The sequence below is a fragment of the Magnolia sinica genome, chromosome 9 (genome assembly GCF_029962835.1).
Source record: "Magnolia sinica isolate HGM2019 chromosome 9, MsV1, whole genome shotgun sequence".
In the NCBI taxonomy this organism is placed as follows: Eukaryota; Viridiplantae; Streptophyta; class Magnoliopsida; order Magnoliales; family Magnoliaceae; genus Magnolia; species Magnolia sinica.
In genome coordinates, this window is record NC_080581.1 from 76621685 (window position 1) to 76642800 (window position 21116).

Genomic DNA, 21116 nt, shown 5'->3' on the forward strand with positions numbered 1-21116 from the left:
AACATTCATAGGCCCACCCTAACGTTTTAGCCAACATTTTGGGGCATGAGCCGATAAACATTACTCAAAAATGAGGCAAATCCAACACTCAAGTGGCCCACCCCTAAGGAAATAGTGGCCCCATGAAGTTTTTAACGGTAGGTGTTAAATTCCCTTTTCCATGTGGTGTGGTCCACTTGAGATTTGGATCTTCCTCAATGGTTTTCTAATGAACTAAATTCAGCTGACATAATGAATGGACGGTGTGGATAAGACACATACTTCATGGTGGGCCCCACATATATTACCCATTTACAGGGAATTTGGAAAATCAAACGGGCACCACGAGCGGCTCTCGTATTTCACACGTATGAGTCTTAACAGTAGTAACCTCTTCACTTTTTGTCTATAAATAAAGCTGACGCTCCTATTCCTACACATCCCAAACTCCCAACACCCATCTATTATTGACCAATGGCTCTCTTCTTTTCTTCTAAAAACAACCCAGCATTTCTCATTCTCTTCTTTTTATCATCTCTTCTCTTTCTCACTACCCAACAATGCAACCATCATCACTTCTCTGCTTTACTCCACCTCAAGCATGGTTTTCACTTCCCTCCTCGCAGCCTCTTTACTCCCTACCGCTCTACTCTCCCCTCTTGGAATTCAAACAATACCGATTGCTGCTCTTGGGAACGCATCACGTGCGATGGACCCACTGGTCACGTGATCAGCCTCGACCTCAGTGAGCTCCATATCTCTGGCCGGATTGATTTTGAAAGCCTCTTTCGTCTTCGGAGCCTGCAGAAGCTCAACCTCGCTTACAATGATTTTGATCCCTCTCCATTCCCTTCTGGGTTTGACCAGCTCACCAGTTTGACCCATCTCAACCTCTCTCACTTATCCTTTTATGGCCAAATCCCACTGGAAATCTCCCGCTTGACCTCTTTGGTTTCTCTCGATCTTTCAAGCAATGAATATTGGAATGGTCCCTCCAGTAAATACCTGAAACTCGAAAACCCAAGCATTGGATCACTCGTCCAAAACCTGTCTAATCTGAGTGAACTCTATCTGGACTGGGTACACATCTTACTGCAGGGCCAGACCTTAGATTTTCCACTCCCTACTCTCCGCAAGTTGAGCTTAATAGATTGTCTTCCTTCAGGTTCCATCTATTCTTCCCTTTCACACCTCCATTTCTTATCTGAACTCGACCTCAGCGGAAACAATCTATCCTCTGCAGTGCCCAGCTTCCCAGGGAGTCTCCGCAAGTTGATCTTAATAGATTGTGGTCTTTCAGGTTCCATCTATTCTTCCCTTTCACAGCTCCATTTCTTATCTGAACTCGATCTCAGTCAAAACAATCTCTCCTCTGCAGTGCCCAATTTCATACGCAACTTATCCTCCTTGACAGCCCTGCTCCTTACAGAGTGTGGATTGCATGGAAAATTCCCTGAAAGTGTTTTCCAGCTGCCAAATCTACAAATCATCGACATATCATACAATCCACTTGTAGCTATCAATTTGCCGGAGTTCCCTCAAAACAATACTCTACAGCGATTGATCCTTTTATACACTGGATTATCAGGAAAGTTACCAGATTCTCTCGGTAATCTCAAATTCTTGACTGAATTAAACCTCGGCAATTGCAACTTGTCAGGATCATTACCATCCTCACTTTGGAACCTTACCAAACTGCAATATCTGTATCTTTCATCCAATAAATTGAGCGGCCCAATTCCTTCTTCATCTGGAAACGAGCTTTTGAATCTCAAAGTGATCAACTTAGGGAATAATTTGCTTAATGGGACCATTCCATCATCATTGCTTTCACTCTCATCCTTACAAATGTTGGTTCTCGAAGGTAACCAACTTAGCGGTCAACTTGGGGAGTTTCACAATGCGGAGCTAGGCTTATTTCAAAACCTCAAAAAACTTTACTATCTGGATCTTTCAGATAACAACTTGTCAGTCCAATATGGCAGTGGTAATTCCACATTTGTTTCCATCCCCCAGTTTGAATCTTTGTTGTTACGTTCTTGCAACATCAGCACATTTCCAAATTTCTTGAGAAATCAAGAGGGGTTGAGGGAATTGGACCTTTCCTACAATAAAATTAGTGGTGAAATACCCAAATGGATATGGGAGGTTGGCAATGGGTCTTTATCCTATTTAAATCTTTCTCACAATGTTCTGCAGGGAATAGTACCATCTCCCCATCTTTTGTTGATCAGTCACTTGAGTGATCTGGACATTAGCTCCAACAAGCTAGAAGGCTCACTTCCTATCCCACCACCTTCCACCTATTTCTTTTCAGTTTCAAACAATAGCCTTGGTGGTGAAATCCCTCGATCAGTTTGCAATGCACCATCCCTAACAGTCCTTGATTTATCTCACAATCACTTCATTGGTCAGATTCCACCATGTTTGGGTGAGATTGGTGATGCCCTGTCTGTGTTGAATCTTCAAAGAAATGCTTTCAATAACACCTTACTTCAGACATTTGAAGAGAGATGCAACATACAAACGCTTGATCTCAGTGGGAATCAATTGGAGGGCCAAGTACCAAGGTCTTTGGCCAACTGCAAAATGTTGGAGGTATTAAACCTTGGAAACAATCAAATAAATGACACCTTTCCATCATGGATAGAAGCTTTGCCCCTTTTACACGTTCTTGTCTTAAAATCCAACAAATTTCATGGCCCCATTATACTTTCACAAACAAATCAAAGCTTCCCAATGTTGCAGATCATTGACCTCTCTTCTAATAGTTTCATGGGTGCTTTGCCATCAAATATGTTTGAGAATTGGAAGGCAATGATAGATGAGGATAAATCTCAATCTTTCCTTCATAGAACCCTACTTAGACCAATGAAAATGACATACTATATAGACACGGTGACAGTAATGATCAAAGGACTAGACAGGGAACTCATCAAGATCCCATCCATCTTCACAATAGTTGATTTTTCAAACAACTATTTTCAAGGGGATATTCCAAAATCTATAGGGATTCTCAAGTCGCTACATCTACTCAATATGTCACACAACGGTTTCACGGGCCAAATTCCAACATCACTTGAGAATCTAGCGATGCTGGAGTCATTGGATCTCTCACAAAACAATATCTCAGGAGAGATACCTTGGCAGTTGACGAAGCTAACATTCCTCTCGGTATTAAACCTTTCACAGAACCACCTTGTGGGAAGCATACCACAAAGTAAACAGTTTTTTACATTCACAAATGAATCATTCCAAGAAAATCCAGGGTTGTGTGGAACTCCACTATCAAAGAAATGCAAAGATGCCGAGGGTGCACCATCGTCCGCTCCATCAACACTGCAATCTGAAAGGAAATATGATTGGGAACTAATGTGGATAGGATTTGGAGTTGGATATGGAGCAGGTGTGGGGATGCTTTTCTGGACTCTAGCACTTTGGAGGAAGGGAAGGAGAGAATTTTATATATTTGTTGATGGAATGCTTGCTTTGATTTTTCCTTCCATGGTGTTTTCTAAATAGCAATGATGGTATGAGGATTGGAATTAGGGTAAGTATGTTTGTATAGTTTGTGGCTACAAGAAAAAAGTTTTAGTTGTTTTCTCCTTTTTGTAATTTTATGTTTTTGTTTGGTCTTTATCATATATGCTGCAGTTGTTTGTTGCATTTGCACCTGATTGAATGGTAGTACGGAACACTTTCAAATAAATAAAATTACATGTGGTGTGCTCCCACATTTCTGCAAAAAAGAAAAAAAGAATGTCTCAGCTGTCTCTTTGTTTTCAAATTTTGGCCCACCTTAGCAACAAGATAACTTAATCTATGAGCTGGATGATCTAACCAATGTAGCCTACCTAGCCAGTGGTCTTTTCCCAATGGTCTAGAGAAATGTGGGCCAAGCAAACGTTCAGAAGAAGAAGAGTAGTGTTTTATGTATATTTTTATATTTTGTGTTTTTTGAATCATCACACGCAAACTTCTTTCACCTTCCCACATTTATGTATGTGGAGTGTAAGAGTAATCACTTGTTACCATTTGGTGATTTTTGAGTTGGACTTTTGTGATGCCAAAAAGAAGTGTGGAAATCATCATTTGCTCTCACGACACCATAACATGCAGTTTTCTACTTGCAAGGGGACACTTGGCCAGTCTAACCAAGCAATATGGACTGTGCATTACATCCATAACACATTTCTTAGGCCACCATGTAAAAATCTCCCCAATAAGATGATTCATACCATCTGAACAATAACTATTTCGTCGACAGTGAACAAAATTTATGGGAAAGTGGGCCTATTCAGCAGTGAGCCATCCATCTGTTAGGCCCATCATCTATTGCTTACGGTTCTAAAGAATCAATTTTATCAGAAAATCCTAACCATCCCATCAATGGTTTGGCAATAAATAAATATAAAAAGAAGTCCCACATATGGATGGATTATATCAATATCTCAGGAGAGATTTCTTGACAACCAACAAAGCTAACATTCATCTCGATATTAAACCTTTCACAAAATCACCTTGTGGAAGCATATTACAAATTAAACAGTTTTTTACATTTACAAATGAATCATTCCAAAGAAATTCGGGATTATGTGGACCTCCACTATTGAGAAAATGCATTGCACCACCATCAGTAATACAAACCAAACTTTGAAAATACTCAAATTCAGAGTTGGACTGAAAATTCATGTGGATAGGATTTGGAGTCAAATATGGAGTAGGAATATGAGTTCTTTTCTGAACTCTTAACATTATGGGCAAAGGGAAGGAAAGAATACAATAAATTTATAGATAAGATACTTTCATTGATTTTTTTTCCTCAGCAATATTTGCTCCAAAGCGATGACCATAAGTGGATTTAAGTTATGGTTGTTCATGGCTCCTGGCTTCTCCAAGAAATGTTTAGATATGTACGCTGCTGGTTTGAGGTGGCTGATTTTGTTTGGTTTAGCCTTGCCTTTGTTTGGATTTTCTGTTTTTTTGTTTTTTTTTCTTGTATTTGTTTAGGATTGTTAATGGTTGTTTTCCATATCAATAAATGTACAGGTGGTGTGCTCCCACCTTTTTGTAAAGAAGAATAAACGGAAAAAAAATGTATCCTACCTAATGCGGAGAGATAAGTTATTAGCTTAATTTTCATTCTGGATGCTTGTGTCCAAGTGCTTAACTCTACACACCTGTTAGCTAGCATAAGGGAAAAGGAAGTGTTGATTGATGTATCAAATATACCCAAATTAATAGTTGTTAGTGGCGGGTTACATATCATACTTTTTCTATCCCATTTACAATCTCACATCCGTCAACTTTCCAGAGCTTTGCTAAGCCCATATGCATGTGCAGCAAAGCTCATCGACATGCCATAATGCCAGCATGGACCTATGAAGCCAAAATCCAACCATTCATCAGAAAAGTATCACCATATTCATTCCCTAGCCCAAGAATCAGGTTGATCTAATTTTAAGGGGCCACATACTTAGTGGACCAGATTTATTTTAGGAAAACATGTAAAAGGTCAGACCAACCTAATGGATGGATTGGATCTCACACTTATATCCCATGTTGCAACATGTGTTGCCATACATGAGCTTATTGTACAGACACGAGGGCTTAGCAAATGAGACCATTTGCAAATCATAGGCACTTTTCAAAGGGAACGTGCAAAAATAAAAGGTATTCATGCTTTCTCGTAGCTTGGAACTCCAAATTTCACACCACCAGTAGATTGCTCCCTTACATTTAAGAATTTATATAACTAAAGTGATAATATATATGATACCCATCCCTAGAAAGGTAGGTCCCAACCTAAAGATCATCGAGTAGGTCACACTTGTATTATTGAGTATTTATTTATTTATTTATCATATATAGTTTCTACAGTATTGTCAACCTAATGAATGGATATGCATGATTTTCATGCATGCCTTTAAGGTGGGCCTAAGCCCACTATTTTGTGTGCCTGACATCCAGTCCCTAAATTAGGTTTGCCTGAAATTTTAGGGCATAAGACAAAAATTCATCTCCATCCACAACTGAGTTGGGCCTAAACACAAGAAATAATGCAAGAGGGGACACCAACCATAGGTTATGTGTGTGGCCTAAATGGTGTGTATATTCTATCCAATCCGATCATCAAACTAGTCTAATTAGGATGAATAGATATTATTCCAAGAGTCATCTTGATCCAAAAAACAAGCAGACCACACATTGTTAACATAGAAATTTTAGGCATGATTTTATGTTGTTACTAAGAGTCTAGCCTACAGGAATTGTTGCATGTCACACAAGAAGGAAGTCTTGTATGCTTTGGTGTGAGTGCAGGATATATGCATTTGCCCTTGGCCGGGCTACTTATATTAATATCTTAAAATGACAGAAGCACCTCTCATCATGCATACCTGTAAAACTAGTGGCTATACCACGAGGATTACTTGAAGAAAAAAAATTAGAACAACCCATCAATAGGGGGGACATACACATAGATTGAGTTGGACCACTGGCCGTTCACTCAGTTCAACAGTAACCTGAAAAAAAATTAGAACAACCCATCAATAGGGGGGATATACACATAGATTGAGTTGGACCACTGGCCGTTCACTCAGTTCAACAGTAACCTACCGGATGAATGGACCATTATGGTTTTCTTCCCTAATTTTTATGATGCATCTTGCCTTAACCTTTAAATCCTTTGCATTTTTTTTCTTTGAGGTTTGAAATTGATTTTTAAATACACTACAATAAAAATGACTTTTATCGGCGGTCCAAAGCACCAGTAAAGGTCAAAAATAGCGCCATGGAAAGCTTTATCAGTACCCAGACAAGCGTTGGAAAAAAGGCGCGCTGGCAAAGGCTTTACCAGTGCTCATCATCATTTACCAGCAATTTTTCTGGCCAGGGATCGAGTAGACTTTTCCAGCGCCCATTTTCCTTTTTCCGGTGCATCTGCTAGCCATCGGTAATCACTAAAAAAGCATCTGGGAAAGCTGAAAAAGCGCCAGCAAAAGTCTGTCCAAACACCGGTAAAAGTCTTCTGAAGCACCGTTGCTGGCCACCAGTAATCACTGAAAAAGCACCTAGGAACATCAAATATGTCAACAAAAGTTTGTCCAAGTGTCGATAAATGTCTTCCAAAGCATGACAAAGGTTTGAGAAGCACCATTAAAAGCCATGCAACCCACGGCAAAAGCCAGTATTATTATTATTTTTTTCGGTTGGACCTGTATTTTTTAATATTTGAAACCTAAAAAATGTTAGGGTACAATTACAAATGAATATTAAACAAAAATTGTATGACTTTACAATAAAATATATAATATTTACAACAATACGTTGAAAATGGTCTTGAATACATAAAAATAAATAAAAATCGTTCATGTGGTCTACTCCTAGATTGGCCACACTAACGAATGAAATGGAGAAGACCGAACTGGTAAACCTCTCATCAAGCCACTTCATGCATTAGCTTGTTGAACATAGATGGCACTGTTGGGCTGATCGTCTTTGCGGTCCATATCCCTGCAATCCAATGTGTAATCAAATTATTTGATATAGGTTCTGACTCTAACAAATACTTTGAGCTAATTGTGTAATCAAAAGAATCCAACTAGTATCCCTGCTAACAAAAAGAACAAAATAAATAAATAAAACATATATTGGAGTAGCAGGAACATTGTATCAAAGAAATTGAATGGTCACGAGAAAAAACAATACAATGATTTGGGACATGAATTCTGTTTCCATTGGTTCAGGTGCCTCTGCAACATTCGTAAACCTCGGTCAGAAGAAATTGGTACAGAAAGAGAAAACAGATTACAAGTGTAACCATGAAGAGAACCTTTCAATTACAAGCTAGCAGAAACCAATAATACAAGCCAAAAGTTCACCAATTTCAGTTGGGTTTTCCTTGTGTTGGAAGCAGTAGAGGAGTTGACGGAATCAACAAAAAGATGATACCAAACAAAATGCCAGCAATTCCCAGAATAAACTGAAAGTTTCACTTCAGTTTCTATAAGCCAGAAACTTGCTGGGTTGAAACTACTAATACTCCAAGTAAATCATCAACTTGGAATGTTTTGCCACCTTTTTGAACAGGTCAACTCAACCAAGCTTTCAGCCAGGCCACAAGCTTTTTGAACAATGTACAAAAGAAAATCTACACAGCAATATGGCAGGACTACAACACTTCTTGTTTGCATATCATACCTTTCAAATTTTCTGTTGAACAGCTTGTCAGCAGTGTGGCAAAGCTAGGAGGTAATGATGAGTGAACAGAATCAAAGCTGTTGGTGAGTAATGGTTGCTGCGAACACACGTGTTGCTTGCCTGTACTGGGGGAGGTCAATATACTCCGATTGAGGTGAATTTTCATATCTAGTGTCATCTCTTGGATATCCAATTTCCAATACGTTCTTCGAAGTTTCCTGGAATGGAAAAGCATTAAAAAGACAAATACAAGGGAGGAAAAAAAAATTAGATATTTTACCACTACAATTTGGTTGATGGATCAGTTTTGTTTCGTGGCATATTGTCCAAAGAATTTGCCATGTTGGTCCACGTACAAATATAGAATAGAAACATCGCCTTATTCAAAATTTTAGTTGACAAAACATACTTTTACTCCTGACATATGCTTACAAGGACTTACAGAGTCCCTTTTCCTGGATTTACAGATTGTTCTTTTCCGGTTAGGCAATAAGGATTAGACACCCATATTCTAGGACTTTTGTAAGGATGGTTGGTTTTGTATTTCCTGAAACCTGTGTTTGGAAATGATATTTAAACTGATTTTAGAAAAATACAAATATGGTAAAGGTTTGGTTTTGATACCCTTATGTAGGAATGTGGGGGTTTTATCCTAATTAGGTGAATTCTAAACTTTGGGAGAGTTTAAAGGAGATTCGTTGTTTTTTATACTTTCCAGAAATGTTCCAGGTTACTTTATGTGAGAAAGTAGTATTTCAACTTTAGTGGAAAGCTTAATCTTTATAACAATGCATGATGCGTGGGGTGTAGTAACCATGCAATGGTTATGGTGCATCAGGGAAGCACCAGCTTCAGGCGAATCAGTTAAGAATTACTCAAAAGGGTGTTTTCTTCTCCCAAAATCAAATTAATTGTTGATTGTGAATACTTTTCTCAAACTAACCTACGAAACCAAAATATAGCACCACATTTTAAATGAGTAAACCGAAGGCTATGCAGAACAGGGAACAAGTAAAATCTGCAAAGCTGACAACACACCTACTGTCATGCAGCTTCATCATCAATTGTTACAAAACAAAGAAAGTTTTTATTACAAACTTAGCAATAACAATTATGGATAAGATACTTCTTCTCCCTCATGAACCAAATCCTAAAAACACCAAGTGCACCTTTGGTAACTCTTTCGTAAAAAAGAAATCAAAGGCGATGCACAGCAAGCGTTATGATGAGTTTAGAGGAAGGAGTTCATGCAGTTATGGACGTGGTTATGCCAAGGGACAGATCGACAAGTCAATACAGAGGGTTTGCCCTCTTTAGAATGAGTTCAAAGGAAGAACTCTCCAGAGCCGTTCTCATGTTGCATGGAGAACGCTTCGGAGGGATGCCACTGCTGGTTCAAAGAGCCAGGTTTGGTCCATATCGAAATCGTAGGAGTTCATCTCGAATCTCTGCGGTATCCACGGGGATTCAAAGGAAGATCACATATACTGACCCTCCCCGCTGCAACGCTATCTCTTTTAAAGGAGCCCTCACCGACCCCTTTGGCTCAGTGAAGGCGTCTCTGCCTCAAGAGCCCAGTATATCACAGAAAGAAAAAAGAAAGGAACCAGAGAAAGCCATTCCTGAAGAGTTCGAACCTACTCACAACCTACATATCAGCCAAGATCGCCTGGACCTCTCCAAGAAGGCGCCGCAGGATTCAGTGGTGATCACCACCAGAGAGGGGGCTTCCATCTCTCAAGTCAGAGACTAGATCGATAGCTGCTGTAGAATCAGTCCGGAGCAATTCACAATCAAACCCATCGGTTACAATGAGCTGTGGATTAAGGTATGCTCGGGTTTTAATCCAGGTACTCTGATAATGGCAGGAGCTCTCCACAAAGATGGACCAGTCATCAGAGTGCAATCTTGGGAAGAATTTTCCATCTTCGGAGGGGAAGATGTTTGGATTCTCATATGGGGAATTCCACTTGAACTCTGGTACGAAGAATTTCTCATATCGGCAAGGTATCCCGTATCGGTATCGGTTGGCGTAACGGTGTCCTCCAAAACCGATACGGATACGGGGGCGTAACGGCCCGTAACGGCCCAAATTTTTTTTTTTGCCAAAAAAATATGAAAAAATATGGATTAAATCCAGAATATTCTAAGCATTCCAAATATGCATTCATTTATAAATTGGAACATGTTTACGGTGGTGTAACGGTCCACTCTTTGGTGAGAAGTTGTATCGGACTATCTGATGAATTTATGAACCAGATAACCTGAATTTGACTACAAAATTCATATATTTAATTTTCTAACTATCTACTATCAATGATAGATATATTAGAATGAATGTAAAATGAAAATATCTTACATCAGGTGTTTGCAATTATTTTTGAGGAATTTCTCGAACATACCTGTGGTCCTGTGCAGTGTGGTGCACCATGCACGTGACTGTGATAGTGTAATTCCTGTCTATGACCTGTCATCCTCAAGTCAAGAATATTAAAAAAAATAATTAGTAGTGTCTGATATACTCCCCTGCAACTTGATTAAGGATTACTTGATTGGTTGTCAGGGGAGCTATTTTAAATACAAGTTCGGCAGTGTCAAGTGTGTACTCGCGGCAATAATACTGTTGTGAGCTGTCTGCTGCAACAAATACTTACCTTAACACAAATATATACTCACAAGTCACAATCACAAGTCACCACCAAAATGAAAATCTGCTTTTTTGTGGTTGCTCGACCTCCACATCATCGTCATCGTCACCATCAGGCTGAGGCTGTCCAATAGGTGTAGGTGCTACATATCCATAATATCCAGTGCCAGAAGGAAATACTAGATCAACGAAACTAGAGGATGACTGATCCTGACTAGGCAACGACTCTGACCCGGAATAAGGATATCCACCAGTGCCCGTCGAATAGCCATACTGGTGCCCATACTCAGGCTGTTGAGAATCTTGAGATTGAGAGTGCGTCTGCTGTGATGAGTAACTTGGATTTGGATCTAGATATCTATAATCATATGGATATTGATCAGGAGGGCTACTCCAACATGAATGTGATGGAACAGGCTCAGTATAACCATCATAATTCAATTCACCATAAGAATATCCATCATAATAACCAAGACCATGAGCCTGCTGATGTTCCAAACCTCTCGGACCCGGTGCACCACTAGATGTACCCACCTCCTGCTGGCTGTATCGTGACTCGGTACACTCATAAGTCCGACCTCGTGTACCACCTCGTCGCTGTTCATCGACATCGTGATCTGTAGACGGCTGTATAGGGCACTGAGCAACACCAGAAGTGCCAGCACCAGGGGCGGGGGGGTCATCGTCTTCATCCGACACGGTCATGCTACCACTGCTCGTACTCTTTTGTTGATCTTGAGCCGTATCTGTACGTGGCATAAACGCTGCCCCTCTTACTGGGTCCAACACATCTGCACGACTCTCTTGTTGCGCTTTGCGTATTTCTGGGTCATCAATTTCTAATTCTTCACTATCCTCTTCAATTTGTTTTTCCCTTGTTTCCAACCAAGGTAGAAGTGGGTCATCCTCATCATAAATATTATCCAAGTTTATTGGACAGTAGTCTCCGTCATCAGTAGCTGTAATGCTCCTATGATGTTGTCGCATTCTTAGTTTTATATTGTAGTGCATGAAGACAAGTCTATCTAATGTTTTAGTCTGCAATCTATTCCTATTCTTTGAATGAATGAGCGCAAAACAACTCCAATTCCTTTCGCAGCTAGAGGAAGATGTTGTCTGACTCAAAACTTTTACTGCAATTTTTTGGAGAGCCTTCGTACTCTCTCCGAAATTAATCCACCATTCGGCCGGTTGCAATCTAGATACTGCATGCTGTGCAAGAGCATCTCCAAAGCTACCAAGGCGATTTCCAAATGTATCTAATTCATTTAATGCCTTTATTTGCAGATCTAAGTCAGGCTCTAATCTCTTTATCACATTTTTTAGCCCGACACGAACTTCATCATCCGCAACAAATGATTGGGCATATCTATACCTAGGATTTAGGTAGTAACCTGCTGCATGAAGATCGTGATGGAGTTGGTTTGTCCATCTCTTGTCGATCATCTTCCAATAAGTCTGCCAACTTCTACAATCACGTTGAATTGCAAGCTTTACCTTATCCATGGCATCATATATGAAGCCCATGGTAGGTGCTTCATCGGATTCAACAAGACGGAGTACCCTCATTAGTGGCTCCATCACCTTTAGGATCGCCTTGACCTTCTTCCAATATTTGTTGTCCCGTATGGTGTTCACAACTTCAACCGGTATTCCTGATGTCTTCTTCCCATGTTTTGTGTTGAGCCATTCTCGGGAAGCGAACATCTCACTCAACTCTTCTCTATGCTGGAATAAACTCTCTAATACTATAAAGTTTGTTGCGAATCTAGTCACCGCAGGCCTCAACAACTCTCGTCCTTTCGTAAACTTTCTCATTATTGCAACTACTTGATTATGGTTGTAAATAAACGTCGTCACTTCCCTTGCCCTTTCGACCATTTCCTTAACATTCTTCTTCTTCCCAATATCTTCCAATATAAGATCAATACAATGGGCAGCACATGGTGACCAAAAAAGATGTTTTCTCTTATCCATCAACATATGTCCTGCAAGCTTATATGTTGCTTCATTATCTGTCACAATCTGCACTATATTCTCCTCTCCAATCTCGTCCACAACTTTATCCATTAGATCATTAATATAAGTAGAATTTTTGGTTGCCTCTGAGGCATCAATTGACTTGTGGTATATAGTTCCTAAGTGGCAGTATACCATGAAGTTGATCATGCTGCGTCTGGTTGGGCCAGTCCAACCATCACACATGATTGTGCATCCTTTGGCTTGCCATACAGGTTTAAAGGTAGCCACGTATGCTTTCACATCCGCATACTCTGCATCTGTCCATTTCCCCCTAATCTCCTTAGCCGTGGGAGCTTTTATTCCTTCACCTGCTTCTGCTGCTGCATCAATTACCACCTGCCAATATGGAGAATTGGCTGTGTTAGGAGGTATGTTGGCATGTATAAATAACTTTGCTGCTGCTCTACCTAATTTCTCAACGGAAGTTCTACTCCACATTTGTTTTATCTTCTTTTGTTTAGTTGATTCTTTCCTAAATAGGATTGGATCAATAGAGGGTCTCCTAGGCTCATTTACTTCTTCATCCAAACGTATAGGGGCATCATGTGAAGATGTCTGTCGTCGGCTCCCAAACATACGTCGTAACCCACCAAACCTACCCCCCCACTCCCACCCCCACCCCCACCTGCAGAAGCAGTTGCACTTCCAGTTGCACTCCCACTCCCACTCCCCCTCCCCCCCTGTATCACGCACTGACCCATGCGTGCCAAACATGCGGCGACGTTCTTCCTCTTCACGAGCTAGACGCAAGCTCTCTCTCTCTTAGCTATAGTAAATTCTCGATCTGAATCTTCGTCAGAATCAATAATATATTCATCACGAATGCCCATATATTCAGGACCAAACACTTCCTGTCGAGCTGCATCCAAAATATCATCTTTCTTCTTTTGTACAGCAGCACGTTTACCCTTCGACTCATCTAGACTAGCTTGCATTAAAAGCATTATCTCTTTCGGTACTCTACTACATGGCGCAACTTGACCCTTTCGATGTGCCAAATGTTGTTTGAGACGGGTAATTCCACCAGTCACTAGTCTATCACAATACTTGCACTTCATTTGGTGCCTAGTACCACCAACCCTCTCACAATGTTGCCATCCAATATCATCACTTACTTGTTGTTGGCCAGATCCAGACATTTCTTTAGGCTTAGGTAGACACTAGATAATTAGATTTGAGTATGAGTGTATGACCTATGTTAATAAAGATGATTTTATATTCTAACTAAACCCTAAGAAGCTCCAAGGCAAAACCTGTCTAATATAAGCAAATAAAAACATAAAGTCACTAATTCGAAAATAGAAAAAAATTATAAAATGACACCCCAAATCTGTAAAATACACATTAACATGTTCTACTATGATTAACATATCACATGGCATGATTAAAACAGTAAAACAATCATTAAAAAATTATTTTTTAAATTTAAAAAAGAAGGGCCATAATTAATGCGTAAATAGAAAAAAATATTAAAAAATTATAAAATGGCACCCCAAATCTGTAAAATGCACATTAACATATTCTACCATGATTAACACATCATATGGCATGATTAAAACAGTAATACAACCATTAAAAATTGATTTTTCGAATTTTTAAAAAAGGGACAAAATTCATGCGTAAATAGAAAAAAATATTAAAAAATATAAAATGGGAACCCAAATCTGTAAAATGCACATTAACATGTTCTACTATGATTAACACATCATATGGAGTGATTAAAACAGCAAAACAATCATTAAAAATTGATTTTTCGAATTTTAAAAAAAAGGGGCAAAATTCATGCGTAAATAGAAAAAAATATTTAAAAAATATAAAATGGGACCCCAAATCTGTAAAATGCACATTAACATGTTCTACTATGATTAACACATCATATGGAGTGATTAAAACAGCAAAACAATCATTAAAAATTGATTTTTTGAATTTAAAAAAGGGGCAAAATTCATGCGTAAATAGAAAAAAATATTTAAAAATATAAAATGGGTCCCCAAATCTGTAAAATGCACATTAACATGTTCTACTATGATTAACACATCATATGGAGTGATTAAAACAGCAAAATAATCATTAAAAATTGATTTTTGAATTTTAAAAAATGGGGCAAAATTCATGCGTAAATAGAAAAAAATATTTAAAAAATATTAAATGGCACCCCAAATCTGTAAAATGGATATTAACATGTTCTATTATGATTAACACATCATATGAGATAATTAAAACAGCAAAACATATTAAAAAAAGTATAAATACCTATTTTTGACAAATTTATGAAAAATGGCCCACCAAGCTTTGATTCAACAAAATCCGCCAATATAATGTGTTTTTTCCTCAAATATCCAGCCAAGGTTGGTCGAAATTAGCAGTAGAAGGAGTGAGAAGGAGTTTGGAAGCAAGAAGTTTCGAAAAAACATCAAAAACGGACCTTAAAATGCAAAAAAAAATGGCCGTTTTTCGACCGTTACGGCGCTGACCGTTACGGGTGACCGTTACGCCCGTATCGGCCGATACGGGTACAAAAATTGGTATCGGCCGATACGGCCCCGAATCGGGTAACGGTGCGTACCGTTACCGTTACGTATCGGCCGTATCGGCCGATACGTAACCGATTTGGCATTCCTTGCATATCGGTGGCCTCAGTTTTAGGTTCCTTTATTGATTTGGACCCCAAAACCAGGGATGGGGAGGAGGTGGCTGTGGCCAGAGTCCGTGTATGCAGAAACAAGGGAGATCCCCTCCTGACCCACATTCAGGGGCTTGCGGAAGGTAGACAGATCAAGATGTCGCTGCAGAGGGAAGCAAAGGACGACCCCGAGATGGGGAGATCTCTGGAAGCTTAGGGAACCCTTCCCACATTCCAGGCTCGTCGTTTCCGTGAAAGGAGGAGCACAATCTCCATACTCTCACGAAACACCGAACCCCAATCCTCTCTGTCCAGCTGGTGCACTCGATGACTCTGGCAAAGCCCAGTCTCATCGTCAGATGCGTGGCATTCATCCCGTGACTCAGGCGTCATCCATCGACGAAATCAATACACGTGGAGAGGCAACCATAAATCACCCCAACCGCGAGTCGCTCGGCATGTGCGGCATCGCCTCTCTTTCGGAGGAGATTTTGCCACGTCAGCTCAAGGCTCTTGCCTTCTCGAACACGTCTGAGTGCAGTCCTAAAGACAATAGATTGTTGCCACGTGGACGGCTGGTGGAGAATCACTCTTTTGTTCGATCGAGACCCGAACCCGATTATGTTTCGTCTTATTCAGACCTTGTGTCCTTAGGCTATCGGATCCCAACTGCTTTTTCAGGTTGCGCTCTCTCAGAATCGCTCAACCTCATCACACCCCTTCATCATGATCAAATCTCAGACCGAAGTCTCATCCCCCTACCCTTCCAGAGGGGGATGAAGACTCCGCTCCAGATGGCCGGAGAAAAGAAGCAAGCTCTCCAGACTGACGCCGTTACCCAATCATGTGTGGGTGAAGACAACATCGAATACGACAACATCTCCATGCAGTCGAAAAATCCTCCTTCTCCAGTCTCCATTCTGTCTTCTCCTATCTCGTCCTTCTCAGACTAGATAGATCAAGGGCTCCTCATGCTATTTTAGGAAGATCCTACCGAGGTAGTTATCGAAGCCGAACCTCTGCAAATCCGAATCGGAACGACGAAGGATCTCCAGTCAGGGAGCACCCATAATTATCCAGATGAAACTCACAGGGCAAAGCTGATTGATACCATCCAAAGGAAGAAGTGGATTAGGGATGCAATCAGCCATGTAGTTAGATCCTTAGGTCTATCCTTTGGGAATTGTCCTGAGGATTACATTGCCTTATTCCAGTGCATAGAGTCTCGAGGAAGACCCCTATCGGCCACAAAATCCCCTCGAAGTCGTCTCTCCAGGTCTTGTAGCAACGGAGAACTGAAGCGTCTCGCGTCGTTTCCCGAAGGGTCAAATCCCCTTAGCATCAACTCAGAGGATATGGGTAATTGGGGCAGATCATTTGCCCAATGAAGATGATCTCTTGGAATGTCAGGGAAGTGGGGTCTAAGCAGAAAAGAAGACTCATCAAAGAAATTTGTATTAGGAATAACCCAGATATTATCTGCTTCTAGGAAACCAAAGTCCCCCACTTTGATGATAATCTGATGAGTTCTCTGTGGAAGTCTAGCGGTGTTCAGTGGGTGGTTCTGGACTCCTCAGGTAGCTCTGGTGGCATTTTGATGGCTTGGCAATCGTCTAAGTGGGCTATGCATTCCAACCGGATTGGCTCCTTTTCAGTTTCAGTTACTCTGCAAGAGTTAGATTCCAGTCGTCTTTTTCTTATAGTTTCAGTCTACAATCCTTCTCAAGATGCCAAAAGAAAAGAATTTTGGGAAGAATTGAGTTCTATTAATCAAAGCTTCGCAAGCCATTGCTGTTTCGTGGGAGATTTTAACGTTACCAAATTTGTTGAAGAAAAATCCCGAGGGAATAAGATCACTCTTGTGATGGCTGCTTTTTCGCGTTGGATTGAGGATCACGAGTTACTGGATCTCCCTTTAATTGGGTCTAGATTTAAATGGACCAATGGGAGAGCTACTCCTTTTCAGTCTTGTCTAGACAGATTCCTGTTTTCTCCCGATTGGCCGGACATCTTCCCATCGATTTTTCAGTCGGTTCTTCCTAGAGTCACGTCAGACCACAATCCTGTTCTTCCATCTATTGATGAGCAGAATTGGGGCCTGAAACCCTTCAGATTCAATTCCTCTTGGCTGTTAATTGAAGGTTTTCACCACATGATTTCTGATTGGTGGGCTGGTTTCCAGGTGAAGGGCTTTGCAGGCTACAAATTATTTTCTAAACTCAAATAGTTGAAGGTCAAAGTGAAGCAGTAGAAGCAAAAGGAATTCCGTGCAAGGGAATTGAAAACGGACTCTCTCCTCTCAGAGCTGCAGAGGATTGATGAGGAAGCTTAAACTTCTTCAATGTCCACCGATATGCTAACTAGAAGAATTCAGCTGATCCAATCTCTCTTAGCGAGGACATTAGAAAAGGAAATTTCTTGGAAGCAAAAATCCCAAGCTAAGTGGATAAAGGAGGGAGACAGGACCACTAGCTATTTTCACAATATTGCTAACATGCGCGCCAGAATCAACAAAATTAGTAGCATTGTGGTCAATGGCGAACGGATAGAAGACAAAAACAACATTGCGGAGGAGGCCATCTCATACTTCACCTCGCTACTTAAGGGAGAATGGCGTAGACCTCGGCCGGATCACCTTTAGATGGATACCATATCCCTAGAAGATGCTATTCAGCTCGAAGCCCCATTCTGTGCGGAAGAAGTATGGAAGGCAATTGAACCCTTATGGAGTGACAAGGCTCCAGGCCCTGATGGTTTTCCCATCTTGTTTTTTCAATCCTTCTGGGAGGTTATCCAAACAGATATGCTAGATTTTTGCAACGAATTTCCTAGCAGATCCAAGCTGTCGAAAGGTCTTGGGGCTACTTTCATAGCTCTGATTCCTAAGATTGCAGGGGCAACTACGTTCAAAGAATTTAGACCGATCAGTTTGATAGGGGGGCCATACAAAATTCTGGCTAAAGTCCTAACGTCCCGGCTCAAGAAGGTGATAGGGAAGATCATTTCAAGAAATCAAAGTGTTTTCATTCCAGGTAGGCAAATTGTGGATTGCGCTCTTATAGCAAACGAATGCTTGGATTCTAGTCTCAAGTCCGGGTCCAAGAATATTATATGCAAGTTGGGTATCGAAAAAGCATATGATTACATAGATTGGGACTTCCTGGATTACATGATGCTGCGGATGGGATTCGGGGTCAAATGGAGAGGATGGATGAAATGAAAGCATGCATAGGATCGGCCTCCTTTTCAATCCTTATCAATGGATCTCCGCACGGTTTCTTCAAAAGCTCAAGGGGCTTATAGCAAGGAGATCCCCTATCTCCATTTCTTTTCCTTATAGTAGGTGAAGCCCTGTCCAAGTTGCTGCATAAAGGTCAAGCTGAAGGTCTCCTTTGTGGATGTAGATTGAAAGGTATGTTTAACCCAATTTCTCACATCCAGTTTGCAAATGATACACTGATTTTTTCTGAAGCTAGCTTAGATAAGGTGGACTTCCTGCGTACCACGATTCGATGCTTTGAAGCTGTATTTGGTCTGCGAGTCAACTTAGCAAAATAAAAAATGTATGGGGTCAATTTGAAGACAGAGGAGCTTAATTCATTTGCTGAAGTTTTCGACTGCACGGCAACCACTCTCCCTTCTTTCTTTGTCGGCCTTCCCCTTTGATTTGGTTCGCCTCCTATATACCTGTGGGAGAAAGTCATAGCAAGGTTCCAAATTTATCTTGCCAGATGGAAAGCCCGTTATCTATCGTTGGGAGGTCGGCTCACCCTTATTAAAGCAGCCCTATCCAACTTACCGTTGTACTTTATGTCTGCCTTCAAATGCCCGGGACCGGTGTTGGATACTCTCGAAAAGCTTAGATGGGATTTCCTTTGGCACGGCAAGGAAGACAAGAAAAAATTTCATTTATTAAAATGGAAAGAAGTGTGCAACCAAATTCAAGAAGGAGGTGCAGGGGTTAAAGACCTTAAGTCGATGAATCAGGCTCTCTTGGGGAAATGGATATGGAGATTAGGGTCGGAAAACGGAAATCTTTAGAACATTATTATCAAAAGCAAATATGGCAAATCAGAGGGAGGATGGTGGACTAAAGACTCCTCGACCTACAGGGTGTCGGCTATTTGGAAAGACATTCTTAAAATGAAAAAGATGGTTCTCAAAGGCATCGGCTTCAAACTTGGGAAAGGCTCCAATGTCAGTTTTTGGGAAGATATCTGGTTGGGGGAGGCCCCTCTCAAGGAAAGATTTCCAAATACCTATCTTCTAGCCTCCCGTAAAGATAGTTCCGTGGCTGACTGCTATTATGTTGTTGGAGACAACATAGTTTGGAATTTCCTTTGTATAAGGAATCTGCAAGATTGGGAGGTCTAAGAATATACGGCCCTTCTGGAAGTCATTTACTCGATCAGGCCTTCTCAGACAGACGTTGACAGGCTAATCTGGAGATTGGATAAGTCTCGCAGATTTTCTGTCAAATCGCTTTATCAACTGATTCACAGTAACTTGTTCGCCACAGTCTCTCAGCAGCCCTCGCATATCTGGAGATATCTGGCTCCCCCTAAGATCGTCGTTTTCGGGTGGTTAGTCAGTAAGAAGAAGATTCTAACTGTAGATAATCTGAAAAAAAAAAGGGGGGGATGTTGTTTCCTAACATCTGCCTCTGCTGTATGAGGACCGAAGAAACACTAGACCACCTCCTTCTGCATTGTTCTTTTATATCCAGAATCTGGTCCGAATTCTACTTTCGGTTCAATATTTCCTGGTGCGCTCCCTAAACGGTGGAGGGTGGACCAACTTTTGTTTGCTTGGCATGGGGTAAAAATTGGCAAGAAGAAAACCAAGCTTTGGAGGATGGCAATCCTTGCTACCTGGTGGTCCGTGTGGGTTGAAAGAAACAGTAGATGCTTCTCAGACAATTCTAACTTAGTTGATGTTGTTATCTCCAAGTCTAAGCGTCTCTTAATTGAATGGGCCTCTTATGTAGATTCTTGGAAGGATAGTGATCTTAGCTTTATTGGAGTTTAGGGAGTTTCCAATCTCTGCAGACTCTCCCTCCTTTTTGTATCTCGCCCTTTTCTTGATACAATTGTTATCTTTCAAAAAAAAAAAGCGTTATGATGACATGCAAGTCCTGTGCTCATCAGCACATATGGATCCCCATGGACTACTTTTAAGTTGCAACAAACAGAGGATTTAGCACTACAGACTACTAGCACACTATCACAAGAGTTGCACCAATACTCATTGTCAGTTGCTGCTAAATACTATCAAAAATAATGTTAATAAGGCATTCATATTCATCTTTTTGTTTCAGATTCTTAAGTTAATAAGTAATGTTATTAATGCTTCAAGTACATGAAACAAGAATCTAATTGGATTTTTTAGGAAAAAAGATCAAAAGAAAATTAAAGTTTGAGATTGTTTACCATCACCGGAGGCTGGATTGTTATTGGTGGCAGAAATCCAACTTAACCATAATGTTACAAGTTCCTTGCTTTTTTTGTAGGGTGAATTTTTAACATTCTCTATCTAATATGTTTGCAGACGGACTTGTTTGTACATATGCCAAATGCATTATAAGTTATTGCCCCAATTGTTTTTTGTTAGAAATATCACATTCTATACATTGAATAAGAATAA

At 40.4% G+C, this 21116-nt stretch overlaps 2 protein-coding genes across 9 annotated transcripts in view; one reads left to right on the forward strand and one right to left on the reverse strand.

The window, feature by feature from the left end:
• The window catches only part of LOC131255727 (uncharacterized), a 190112-nt gene that overhangs the window by 157021 nt on the left and 11975 nt on the right, over window positions 1-21116 (forward strand). The gene's annotated exons all lie outside the window — the stretch shown is intronic.
• The window catches only part of LOC131255729 (uncharacterized), a 28263-nt gene continuing 14396 nt past the window's right edge, over window positions 7250-21116 (reverse strand). For 4 of the 8 annotated variants that reach the window (XR_009176335.1, XR_009176332.1, XR_009176326.1 and 1 more), the window contains one exon: window positions 7250-7494. Coding sequence is in view for 1 of the 8 variants with exons in the window: in XM_058256532.1 (XP_058112515.1) it covers window positions 7438-7494; window positions 7690-7733; window positions 8182-8416 (336 nt within the window). In the remaining 7 variants the exon portion in view is untranslated. Of the gene's footprint in view, window positions 7495-7689; window positions 7734-8181; window positions 9626-21116 lie in introns of those variants that run through there. The other 4 variants (XR_009176325.1, XR_009176329.1, XR_009176324.1 and 1 more) reach the window with 2 other exon arrangements.